The 13,443-nt window shown below is 45.0% G+C and overlaps 1 protein-coding gene across 1 annotated transcript in view; it reads right to left on the minus strand.

Annotated features, from left to right (window-relative positions):
• Positions 1-13,443, minus strand: part of JAK3 (Janus kinase 3) — a 321,936-nt gene that overhangs the window by 80,717 nt on the left and 227,776 nt on the right. Inside the window, exon 18 of the mRNA XM_086946801.1 lies at positions 10,390-10,529. Coding sequence (XP_086802927.1) covers positions 10,390-10,529 — 140 coding nt within the window. The remainder of the gene's footprint in view (positions 1-10,389; positions 10,530-13,443) is intronic.

Here is a 13,443-nt window from a genome sequence, read left to right on the forward strand (position 1 = left end):
AAGTGGTGTAACTCATCTATGTTATTCAAACCATTGGGCCAGCGTGTGTCGAGCTCCAATATCATCCTAGTTTCTAGCTGTCTTAACCGTGACTCCCTATCTCCTCCTCTCGTCATAGGTAGCACAGACCCTATATATATATATATATATATATATATATATATATATATATATATATATATATATATATATATATATATATATATATATATATTTTAAGGGATGCTAATAGCCACATACCTTAGGCAAAGAATAAGGGAGGCTAATAGCCACATACCTTAGGCAAAGAGGTGACAAGTGCAGCCTGTCCAACAGCTATATCTGCCTGCCTCCAACCTGAGGTAGTAATGCTTCGTGAACGCGTGTGCCTTCGCCCATGCTGCTGCCCTGCATATGTCAGGTAGAGATGCTCCTGCAAACAGTGCTGATGAAGTTGCCACATTCCTCGTCAAATGAGCCTGCACCGTTGCAGGCAACGGATGGCCAGCCTTTTCATGGCAGAAGACAATCGTTGAAGTGACCCATCAAGAAATGCTGGCCCTAGTCAAGGCCTGTCCTTTTCTAGGTGCAGAGATGGATATGTGCAATTAAGAGGATTTACGGAAAATCCTTTTTCTATGCAGATAAAATTTCAAGCAGTGTTAATGCCCAATGAATGGAGAACTCTCTACGCTGCCAAAGACGGATTAGGAAAGAACGTAGGTAGGATTATAGGTTCATTGCGGAAGTAAGAGGAAGGCACTTTTGGTATGAAAGAAGGATTAGTACGCAGTATAATCCTGTCTGGCAGGAACTGGAGATATGGTTTGTTTATAGTGAAAGCCTTGATGTTGCTAATACATCTTGCTGGGGTAATGGCCGAGAAAAAAGCCACCTTCCCAGAGAGAAACTTTAACTCACATGTGTGCACTGGTTCGAATGGAGTGACAGAACTGTATTCAGCTGCAACAGTACTGGAGGAGGTGTAACAGTTGGATAGACCCTAAAGAGACCTTTCCTAAATTATTTGATGAGTCTATTGGACCACAAGGAAGATTGATCCGAGTGTCTTCTTTATCTGGATATTAAAGCAAGTTGAACTTTTATGGGAGAGTGCAACAGCCCTGCTTTGGCTAGGTGCAAGAGATAAGGCAACACTTGCTCCAGTGAAGATGAAAATGGATGCAATGAAGGGTAACACACCATGCACAAAATCTCTTCCATTTTGCAGTGTCCCATTTGAGTGTGTAAGGAGTTTGAGAGTTCTGCAGTATTACGTTGCAATCTTCAGGTAGGCTCAAATTTCCAAATTCAGCGTGGCGAGGAGCCAATCCAACAAATGAAGAGAGGTAATTTGCGTATGAACTACTTGTCCCTGGTTCATGTAGAGAAGATCCTCCTTTGGGGGAAAGAGAATTAGAGCACACTCTGATAGGTGGTGCAGCTCGGTGTACCAGTATTGTGTTGCTCAACTGGAATCAGCCGACACGGCTCCTGCTTCATTTTCTGAAGTACTCGAGAGATGAAATGGAGGGAAGGTGTACACGAACATCTCCGCCAAAGAAAACAGAAAGGCATCTCCCCACGACTCTGGCTGAGGATTCCTGCTTTGAAGAAGGTGCACTTTTTGTTGAGGTATGTAGCGAATAGATCTAATGTTGGATAACACCAGGACTGGAACACTACCTGGAGCTGCTGGTCATTCAATTTCCATTTGTGGCATTGGTTGGATACCCTACTGAGAGAGTCATCCTATTGTGGACATGTAGGAGAGTAGGGTCTGCATTCCTATGGTCACCCCAGATTTTTGCTTTTTGCTTCACTGGTTTACGACTTTCCCTGGCTGTGGGCCTGCTAATCAGACCCAGAGCCTAGCTGTTCTCTCTCTAAATTGACATCCATGTACCTTAGGTGCATCTACCAATTGGTATTGGGTCACTCTTGTAAGCCCTTGTACAGTGTACCATAGGTACCCAGGGCATAAGTGAACCCAAGGCCGACCATGGGCTGCAGCATGTACTATGCCACCCCTGGCTGGCCATCCAAATCTGACACAACTGGCTGATCAATCAGCTGGGGCAAGGTGGTAGATATAGTATACCTATATCTAAACCTAAAATGGACACATATACTCCTATAAGTCACTCCTATGGCAGGCCTTAACAATCCTGGAGGCAGAGTGCTTGGAATTATGTGAGATAGTGCTCTGGCATGAGCTGAGCCTGTCTACAGCTTTCGGAACCAAGTCCTTTAGCTGTTTCCATGATAACGCTATACCATATACTCTTAAGTGCATTATAACCTCGCGGTTATTGCTAACTTTGGCATAGCATTATCAAAACATGTCGAGTAAGGTGTCATACGAATTGGAATACTACCCCCTCGCCAATTCTGGTGATGGGGGTAGCATTCCACCCTTCTAGAGGGACACGACATGTACCTAACTGTGAACCCCGGTTAAAGTTAACTCGAGCCTCAGCATCACAAAATGGATGCTGCCACCACAGACACAAGTCTGACCTCCTGCTGCTGGGAGTCCTTCCAGCGAGGGAGGCTTGGAAAAAGGGTTTCCTGTCTTGGGAGGTGCTAGCACCACCCCAGACAGGATTTTGTGTATTGGGTAGGGCCGGGCTGAAAGGAATGAGACATGCCTGGGGCACACAAGGTGCCCTGTGCATACACCGGTTCAAACCAGTTGCTGGGGCACTCCAGCCCCAGCTCTGGCGCGACACCGGACAAAGGATAGGGGGTGTAACCACCCCCCTTCCTGGTCCCATCCACAGGAGGGAGCTAGTGATAGTACAGCCCCCTTTAGCAGGATAAAGGTAGGAGCTGGTCCCATTCCAAATCAGATTAATCCTGAACTGAAATTCTGCAAGAAGAAACTCTGGACTTCGACTTTCTGCTAAGAAGACTGAAGAAATCTCCCTTGTGGGCAAGGAGTGTCCACCCTGCACAAGCAAGCATCATCAGCGTCCAGCGGCTTCACTTTGTCGTCTTCCCTCGAGGATCCAGACTTCAGAGCCCGACGAGACCCTGGATTCCCAGACCTCTCCGACCTCTACCTACATCTGCAGCACAGCTGGGATCCGTGGGTGCGACGAGACACATGGGACCAGCTATCTTGAAGAAACTGCACTTCGCTTCCAGCACGACTTCTGAGGTAACCTCGACGAAGTGCTGTAGGGATTGAGAAGCCCCAGCCCCGAGCAGCTCCTGCACCGAAGACCAGCCCTCCAGCATCCACGAGATCTGCGTGGGGCCCTTCTGCCTGTTTGCTGCTCGACGCGTTGTCTGGTCACTTGCCGGCTGGCTAGTGGCCTCCTAGACGACGATCCATGACATCAACACCGCGGGTCTGGTTGCTCCAGACTGGCCCTTGCTTCCTTCCAAAAGAGAGGCATCCCGAACCCTCCTGGTCCGCACCAGACGTTTTTCCACTCACCGCCCGGGTTGCCTTTGCCAAGGCCTGTTGACTCCAAATCCAGATCCGACACCGCCGACAGCGAGAGCCTGCGTGGGACAGCTCGTGCCTCCATCCTGGTCGTCGAAGAGACCACCTGGTCCACGTGGCTGCAGAGTCCATAGACGTTGTTACGCATCTCGCGTGTGAGTTTACACTCTGCACACGCGTTCCGTGGGCCTCCTATTACTTACCTAAAGTTAGGGTAGTGTGGTCCCAGCGATCCTACAGCCTCTGTACAGCTCCATTCCTTTAATCGACTTCCTTATACCATTTACTTAGTATATGGTTTGTTGCGCCCCTAGGGCAGCATTGTAACTTGTGCAACTTAACGTATTTTTCTTAAGAGTCTTGTCATGTGCTTAGCCCTCTAATCTCATAAAGAGTTCAGAGGTGTTTGTTAGTTAATAAATATCTTGATTATTTTCATAACTACCTGTGTGGTGTCCTTTCATTTGGTATTCAATGGGTTATATGTGGTAAAACAGCTGGCTTCACATGCCAAAAGAGTTTAGCCTAAGACTGCTTTGTCCATGCTGCCACTAGGATAGCTGGTCTATAAGGTTGACTTACAACCAATCACCATAAGGGTTGTTTGGACTGATACAAGGTGATCACTAGAACTAGTGAGCATCATATATCAGGCCAACTTCTCACAGGACACACAGCACGTGTTCCACCCGCAATGAGATGTGGTTGGCAAGAAGCCACGCCAAAATCTGTTGAGCTTGGCGGGAAAGAACTCCAGATCTTGTGCCACCTTCCTTTCAAAGGTAGAATATGGTGGTAGTACAGTCCGTCCGAACAGAGAACTGAACAGTCCTATATTCGAAGTAAGAAGGCTTTCAGGCCTAGGAATACTGCACTGAGCTCTGGAAGGTTTATGTGGCATTTTGATTCCTGCTGGGACCATTTGCTGTGAACATGCAAGTTCTGGAGGTGAGCACCCCCATCCCTACATCGATGCATCTGAGGTCTTTACCAACTGTTGCACAGTGTGAATGAAGATGAGGCCCTTTGTAAGATTTTCTTTGATCCTCCTCCAAGACATTGGAGTTCTCATAAGAGCCGAAATGTGAATCATGTCATTGAGCGACCCTTGAGATTAAATCCATTGAGTATGCAGCTGCTCCTGTAGCGGCCGCATGCGTAGACACCAATTGGGGATCAACGGGATGCACTAGGACATCACCTCCAGCACGGACTTGAATATTCTCACAGAAACAGATTTTGTTTATGAGAAAAGCTGTGTTAATTCTTGAATGCATGATATTCTTTCTTGAGTGGGAAAGGCTTTACTGAGATCCGTTTCGAGTCAGGCCCCCAGAAAAATCTGAGATTTGGAAGGAATGAGGGACGATTTTTCCAAATTGAGACGAAGCCCTAGAGACTGGAAGAGATTCTGGCAGGCTTGAGGGGACACTTTGGCCACCTGGAATGTAGGAGCCCATATTACCAGTCGTCCAAGTAGGGAATCACCTGGTGTCCTGAACGTCTTAGAAAGGCTGCTATTGGGCCATGCATTTGGTGAAAACCCTGGGAGACGATTTTAAATCAGAAGGGAGCACCTTGAACTGATAATGATGCCCTGCCACTTCCAGCCTAAGAAATTTCTGATGCTTGGCGTGAATGGGAATGTGAAAATAAGCATCGAGGAGATCGAGAGAAGACAGATAATCTCCTTTTTCCATGAGAAGAAGGATCTCCTGTAGAGAGAGCATCCTGAAGGATTGTATTGATGAACTTGTTCAGCAACCGGAGGTCCATGACCTGACTCCATTTCCCTGTTTTCTTCTTGATGAGGAAGAAGTGAGACTAGAATCTCTAATTGCGTTGTTAGAAGGGTACCTCTTCTATGGCGTTTTTGGAAAGGAGTGATTTTATATCCTTCTTGAGATCTGAAAGACGACAAAGCGGAACTTTCCGCGGTGGGGCATTTGGAGGGTGCTGAACGAATTCCAGGGGGTGACCGAGCTGGAAGATGTCTAACACCCATTTGTCCGATGAGATGGACTTCCATTTTTGCAAGAATTTCGAGAAATTGAGTACGGATTGCTGTGGGACTGTAATGGCAGGGGCCTGGTGATACCCATTGTCTCCTGTTAGGAGTCCTGGTACCTTCCCGCAGATTGCTGCCTCTTATGTCTGGAGGTCTTGTGTAGGACTGTGCAGTATTAGATCGAAAGGATTGATTGTATAGTTGGTAGGTATTCTGTGAGTAAGTCTGGAACCGCTGTTGGAATTGTGGTCGAGATGTATATTGCCCCCAAACTCTACCTCGAAAGGACTGGAAGTGTCATTGCTGAAAAGTGGCTGGTAGTTTTCCAGTGTCCGTGTCTGCTTTTATGGACTGTAGTTCCTCCTCAATGTGCTTGCCGAACAAGCACTCCCCATCAAAGGGCATATCAAGTACTTTGGCCTGTACCTCAGGACGAAAGGTGGTCACTCTCAGCCAACCCTGACAATGAAGCACCGCTGCTCCTGCCATCTGGCAAAAGGCGGTAGATGACAAGTCCATGGTAATCTCAATGAGCTCTGAAGATGCTCTTTCACCTTGAGACAGAATGTCCTCCACCTCCTTTTTTTTTATCCTCCAACAATGAGGAAATATCCAACCACATCTGCCGATCATATTGTCCTAAGATAGCCATGGCATTATAGGCCGAGATAGAGGTGGCCTCCAGAGAAGGAAACTGTTTCCCTAGGTTGTCGAGCCAGAGACTTTCCTTATCCGGGGGAGCGGAGCACGGGGACAATGGATTTTTGGCCCTTCGATGTGCTGCCTGCATAATAACAGAGTCCGGTCTAAGATGACCAATAAGGCATGTGGGCGAGTTGTCAGTGGCCTTGTACTTTTTGTAAAGCATTAGAATCACCGCTGGAATAGAAGCCGGTGTTTTCATTAGCTTGAGGCCCTCCTGCCACAGAAAATCCACTATGGGGATAGCCCTGATAAAACTCTGAGTGCCTGGTTTGAAAACGTACAAAAAACATTCAGTCAGCTTACCGGCACGGGCAGATTGAAGCTCTTTGAGGCACACTCCAACAGATTGTGAAAGCCACCAATGTCTGCAGGTGGAGAATCCGCAGGAGGGTGGGTAGGAGATGGTGGCATGGGAGCTATATAGTCATCCCATTGATCTACATCCTGGGTTTCCTTTGTGATGATAATCAAAGGAGGTCGCCAATACAGCCATCAGCGGCACCATCGGTGCGCTGTGTAGACCTTTGTCTGAGGAGCCGTCATCAGAGTCATCAACGGGGTGATGGCCGACTGTGATATCCCCATCAACAGTGAAGTTCTCGTCAACGATACTGTCGTCAACATTAGTTGCAGACCCCACGACGGTTACACCGTCGACGTTTTACCATCATCATCGTAGCCATTGTCGATGGGATGGTTCACTGTGTAGAGACAACAGCTTTTCCTGTGGTAGTGAGAGTCTTCGACCACGAAGCCGTCGACTGTAGAGATGACTGGTATCTGACAGGAATCAGGGAAGCAGAAGCTGGTGCAGAGGACTATTTTGAGGCCACCTCCTTCGGTTTTTTGTGATGTTTTACCTCAGATTTGTCTTGATCCTGGGACTTGGACCCTTTTGAGTCCCCATGATGAGAAGATGAGCTGTCTTCCTTTCTTTTCCTAGAAGAATAATTGGCTTTTCCCTCAGGTTCATATTCTGAGTCAGAAGTAGCCTTCTCCTTTTGGAGCCAGAGGAGTAGCCTAAATTCTCTGTCTTTTAGAGTTTTGGTGGAGAACGTGCGGCAATAGTTGCATTCCCTGGGTTTGTGGTCAGGGTAGAGGCAATAAAGACACTGTTTGTGGGGTTTTTCAGAAAACGATGATCAACCACTGGTGGAAACTCCACTAGTATACCAAACGCACTACTATTGTTTAAAGTATAACAAGAATAAAAACTTAGTCTATTATTGTTTGAACACCAAGTAATCACTCAAAGAAATCTCTTTGCAAAAGATGAACATGTATTTTTCGAATCAATATATTTTCATTACATTTTCAATAATACCATCAAAAACGAATTCATACATAATTTGAGTAAATCATTATCATATAACTGTTATGAAAGCATTGTCACACGATTGTCATACTAGAATAATTACAGCAAAAGAATTGACATTCATGAAATTATAGAACAAAATTGAGAAAAAGGCCCAATGCATTTCGGGGAGTTCCCTTCTTCAGGGGAATTTTCAACTCAAGATGTAAAATTCGGAACTGACATATTGTGGACAAAAGAAACTTGGACGTGCAACTCAGTAAGGATGAGCAGCAACTGCTCAAAATGACAACTGTGCGATTTCTCACAGTGTGACACCGTCTGGTCTGTGAATGAAACTCAACGAGATGCAGAAAACGTATCCATTTGTATCTTCAAAATTCAAATGTGTTAAACAACAGTGTGCAAACTCCTTTTATGAACTCCTTTTATGAACACTGCCTATAGGAGATTTTCAAAAATACTTCATGTGATACTCGTCGACTCAATCACAGCTGCAAAAGACCGCGTGGCCCCGTCTTCAAAAAGCCGCGTAGCCGCATAGACGGGGCCACGCAGTCTTTTGCAGCTGTGATTGAGTCGACGAGTATCACATGAAGTATTTTTGAAAATCTCCTATAGGCAGTGTTCATAAAAGGAGTTTGCACACTGTTGTTGAACACATTTGAATTTTGAATGCATTGGGCCTTTTTCTCAATTTTGTTCTATAATTTCATGAATGTCAATTCTTTTGCTGTAATTATTCTAGTATGACAATCGTGTGACAATGCTTTCATAACAGTTATATGATATTGATTTACTCAAATTATGTATGAATTCGTTTTTGATGGTATTATTGAAAATGTAATGAAAATATATTGATTCGAAAAATACATGTTCATCTTTTGCAAAGAGATTTCTTTGAGTGATTACTTGGTGTTCAAACAATAATAGACTAAGTTTTTATTCTTGTTATACTTTAAACAATAGTAGTGCGTTTGGTATACTAGTGGAGTTTCCAGCAGTGGCTGATCATTGATTTGGGCTGGCTGCCTTCCAACCAAACAGCACACAAACACAGTCTAACTTTTTCTACTATACTGAGTACTTGACATAGAAAAGGGTGTGCGCAGGCAAATAACTCTTTTGTTCTTCAGAAAACAACATGCACTTCCTTATCTGGGGCAATGTGGGAGATTGCCAGAGGTGGATGGGTAGGATGTTCCAGGCTTTGACGGCGAGCTAGGAGAAGGACTTTCATCCTGTTCTAGTCTTATTGATACAGGGGATGGTGGCTAGAGAGAGCTGGGCTGATCGGAGGTGTATTTTGGGTGTATGGAAGAAGAGGTGACTGTTCAGGTATGCGGGTCCGGTGATGTGAAGGGCCTTGTATGCATTAATGAGGAGTTTGAAGGTTATTCTTCTTTCGACGGGAAGCCAGTGGAGATCGCGGAGGTGTTGGGTGATGTGACTGTGACGGGGGATGCCAAGTCTGGCAGCTGTGTTCTGGACAGTCTAGAGTTTGCAAAGGAGTTTCTTGTTGATTCCGGTTTAGAGAGTGTTGCCATAGTCTAGTCTGCTGGTGATGAGTGTGTGTGGGACAGTTTTTCTGGATTTGTTGGGATCCGTCTGAAAGTCTTTCAGAGCATGCAGAAGGTGTTGAAGTAGGTCGAGGATACATCGTTGAGCTGAAGGTTCATTGTAAGCGATGAAGCTAGTATGATGCCGAGGTTTCGAGCGTGGTCCGTCGGGGTGGGGGGAATTCGGGGGGGGAGGGCCACCAGGAGTCGTTCCCTGCGGAGGGGGTGAAACCAAGGATGAGGACTTCTGTCATTTATGAGCTGTGTTTCAGGCAGCTGTTCTTCATGCAGGTGGCAACGGTTTTCATCCCTTCTTGAAAGTTGTGTTTGGTTTGTTGGTGAGGGAGAGGATCAGCTGGGTGACGTCAGCGTAAAAGACGATATTGGGCCCGTGGTTCCTGACTATGGTTGCGAGGTGGGACATATAGACGTTTAAGAGGGTGGGGCTGAGGGAGGAGCCCATGGGCACTCTGCAGTTGATCTCTGTCGGTTCGAGAGGTAGGGAAAGGATCTGTAGGGAACGTTGCTCTGAGATCTCTGCTGTGATTGGCTGAACTTTGGATGTTATAAAATGAGGTTCAAAGGTTGCTAAATTGTGGATTTCTTTTTTATGGATGTCTATGATAATGTCTTTAATAATGCTATTTGTACTTTTGTAGTGGGAGTCCCACCATGGCGATGGGGAAGATTCAAGCATGTGAATCTATAAAAGATACAATACTGGAGTTTCCTGATTGCATCCTGTCAGGTCATTTTTATTGTTTGAGGCTTAACAGCTTTTTTGCATGCAATCATTTTATTACACAAACACTGCTTTCAACTAATTATTTCTGTCTTGGCTAAAAGACGCCTAATTTGGTCAATTACTTTGTGGGACAGAGCACAACACTGTTTTGCATCCCTGAGACTGAGATAACAGTACCACTGATGCGTTTGTGATTCCTTGCTGTACTGGATGCACCTAGGCGGCCATCTTGGACAGGGAAGGTCAGAACTAGCTGGTTCTGAGGTCAATGAAAGGTGGGAGCATGCAGTAAAGACATTGCACTGCATCACAGGGTTGATGTCTGTGGCGCCAATGTCTTTTTGAGTCTTGAAGCCCAATGCTAAATTCAAATTTCTGAGCATGGAACTCCAGTACTGCTGGGTTTCTGTAGCCTTTCGTCACACAGGAAAAACATAGCAAACTATTCTACTGCTAAAAATGAGGGATGAGGGATGATGCTCTCAGGTGTTTAAAATCTACAAAAACTTCAAGCATGTGGGAGTAAGGGTGCTGGTCCCTGTAGCCCATGCCGCTGACAGACAATGAGGCAGACATGAGGTGTACGCAGTTTGGGCACAGAGCATTCCGCTCTGGGTTCCTTACCTTTCCGAGCATGGATATGTATTTCAAATGGCGTTCCTCGAAGAGCGTGGGGTCTTCATAGCCCACAAGGCTCGTGGAGGGCCACAGACTTTCTTTTGCTTGTTGATCCCTTGCAGGCAGGTCTGCCAGAAGCTCATAATCTGAAACAAAATGAAAGGTTTGGGTGTCAAGCAAAGGTGAGGTTACTAGTGAGTTAAACTGATAGAGCACAGTATTGGGGCTACAGAGTGCGATAGAGAGCCCCCGGACTCACGTCAATGCAAGTTACATAGGCACTGGGAAGCGTCAGCGTCATACAGAACCTGCACTGGGCATAATATGAGTGATTTGTACCTAGCTCTGGAAACAAGAGATGTATTAAAGACATCAAGAACTAGAAGCAATAGGTGTGAGAGGGACCCCGAACAAGTGTTCCAGTGTATGTGATATGGAGCCTGACACTGGATACAAGAGGTGTGATATGGTTTCTGGAACTGCAAATAATAGGTGTAAGACAGACTCTAGACCTGTAAACAATACATGTAATATTGACAGCAGAACTTTAAAAACATATAATATGGACTTTAGAACTGGACACAATAGATGTATTCTGTGATCTAGAAATGGATACAAAATATGTAGTATGGACTCTAGAACTAGAAACTACTGATGTAAAATGGGCTTTGGTAGTCTATAAAAAGGTATAATATGGATTCTGAAACTCCATGCAAGCAGTGTAATATTGACTATGGCACTGGATACGATATTCGTAACATTGACTTTGACACTTGATACAAGGGTATATTATTAACTCTGGCATTCTACACACGTGTTGTAATGTGGACTCTGGAACAGGATAATATAATTATGGGCTCCAGAACTGGCCACAAAATGTGTGATATGGACTCTAGAACTTCAAACTACTGATGTATATGGACTTTGGCAGCCTAAATAAAAGATGCAATATGGACTGAGAACTGGAAATAAGCAGTGCAATATGGATTGTGGCTGTAGGAAGTAGGATCTTTCTGGCTTAGATAACCTCACTTTGTGCCTGGTGTCAGTGTGTTTTAACTGTAGTTCACTGGGATCCTGCTAATCAGGACCCCAGTTGCAGTGCTCTCGACCCTAAATTTTCTTGTAAGTACTTTGTACATCCCACAATTGATATACTGGGGTACATTTACCAGTCCCTAGCATCTGGTACTGAGGTACCCAGGGCATTGGTGCAGCAGGGGTCTCCTATGGTCCGCAGCATGTATTATTGCCCCCCATAATGGCCCATGCAAACTGTGTCTGCAGAGCTGCCATTGCGGTCTGTCTGAAATAGTGCTTGGAGCCCTGAGTGACCACCCTCTGTCCAGCTCCTCCCTAGGGAGATGCCCAGAGCTTCTCCAGGTGACCACTTGATTCTGCCAAGTTGAATCTTGGCCCCTGGGAGCATCTGACTGGCTAGGACAGCTGAGTAGCGTCCCTCACCCTCTCTGATAGGTGGGTCACCCGAGAAGAGGTCCTTCACCTTTTTAGGGTTACTTAGGACTCCTCTATGGGTGGGTCCTTAGATTCGTCCCAACAACAACTTCTAGAACCAACTGCCATTACCTGAAGATTGTTCCAAGACTTTTCTGCGGGTGGACACTGGAACTCTGCTGTTCTTCAAGCCAGGACTGACGACAAGACTGCTCCCGGTAGGAAGAATCCAGCTGCCTCTTCGTCCCTATGCCTCATCAAGTACAGCAACACCATGGCAGTGCATCCTCAGTCTACAACCAAGCCTTAAGGAATCTCCCTTGAATTGAAGGAATCACTTCCCTGCATCTGCAGGCACCTCAACGGCAGGTTTGCTGATCCTATTGTCCCATGGACATTTCCCGGCTTTGCAACACAGGTGGTAGTTTGTTGATTCTCTAGAGGCTTGATCGGGAAACATCACTTACAACGCAACTTTTACAACGACATACCATTACAACGCAACTTTTACATCGCAAAAACGTTTACAACGCATGTATTTACAACGCATGTTTTTACAACGCAGGTACCTTTACAACGCATACCATTACAACGTAAGTATTGGTAAGTATATAATTATATTTTAAATGTTATATGTTTGGGGTAAAGGGGTATTTTTAGGGTTCAGGGTCAGTTTTGGGTTTTTGGGTAAAGGGGTATTTTTGGGGTTCAGGGTCAGTTTTTAGTTTTTGGGTAAAGGGGTATTTTTGGGGTTCAGGGTCAGTTTTTAGTTTTTGGGTAAAGGGGTATTTTTGGGGTTCAGGGTCAGTTTTTAGTTTTTGGGTAAAGGGGTATTTTTGGGGTTCAGGGTCAGTTTTTAGTTTTTGGGTAAAGGGGTATTTTTAGGGTTCAGGGTCAGTTTTTAGTTTTTGGGTAAAGGGGTATTTTTGGGGTTCAGGGTCAGTTTTTAGTTTTTGGGTAAAGGGGTATTTTTGGGGTTCAGGGTCAGTTTTTAGTTTTTGGGTAAAGGGGTATTTTTAGGGTTCAGGGTCAGTTTTTAGTTTTTGGGTAAAGGGGTATTTTTGGGGTTCAGGGTCAGTTTTTAGTTTTTGGGTAAAGGGGTATTTTTGGGGTTCAGGGTCAGTTTTTAGTTTTTGGGTAAAGGGGTATTTTTGGGGTTCAGGGTCAGTTTTGGGTTTTTGGGTAAAGGGGTATTTTTGGGGTTCAGGGTCAGTTTTGGGTTTTTGGGGTACAGGGGTACAAGGTAAAAATAAATTAAAATTAAATTTAAATTAAATTACATTAAATTATATTTTTTTCAATTAATTTACGATTATAAAATTAATATATATTTACCTATACTTACGTTGTAATGGTATGCGTTGTAAAGGTACCTGCGTTGTAAAAACATTCGTTGTAAATACATGCGTTGTAAAAGTTTTTGCGTTGTAAAAAATGCGATGTAAAAGCATGCGTTGTAATAACATGCGTTGTATCAACATAGATCCGCCTGATCAGCCTTCTCTGCAAGTTGGGAGACTGTAATCCCTCTCCAGTCAATGTGGATGCCTCCGTGTGCATCGCATCTGTTTGGTGTTACCAAAGCTTGTTGGCTCTCTTCACGGA

Source organism: Lissotriton vulgaris, chromosome 12 (genome assembly GCF_964263255.1).
Source record: "Lissotriton vulgaris chromosome 12, aLisVul1.2, whole genome shotgun sequence".
NCBI lineage: Eukaryota > Metazoa > Chordata > Amphibia > Caudata > Salamandridae > Lissotriton > Lissotriton vulgaris.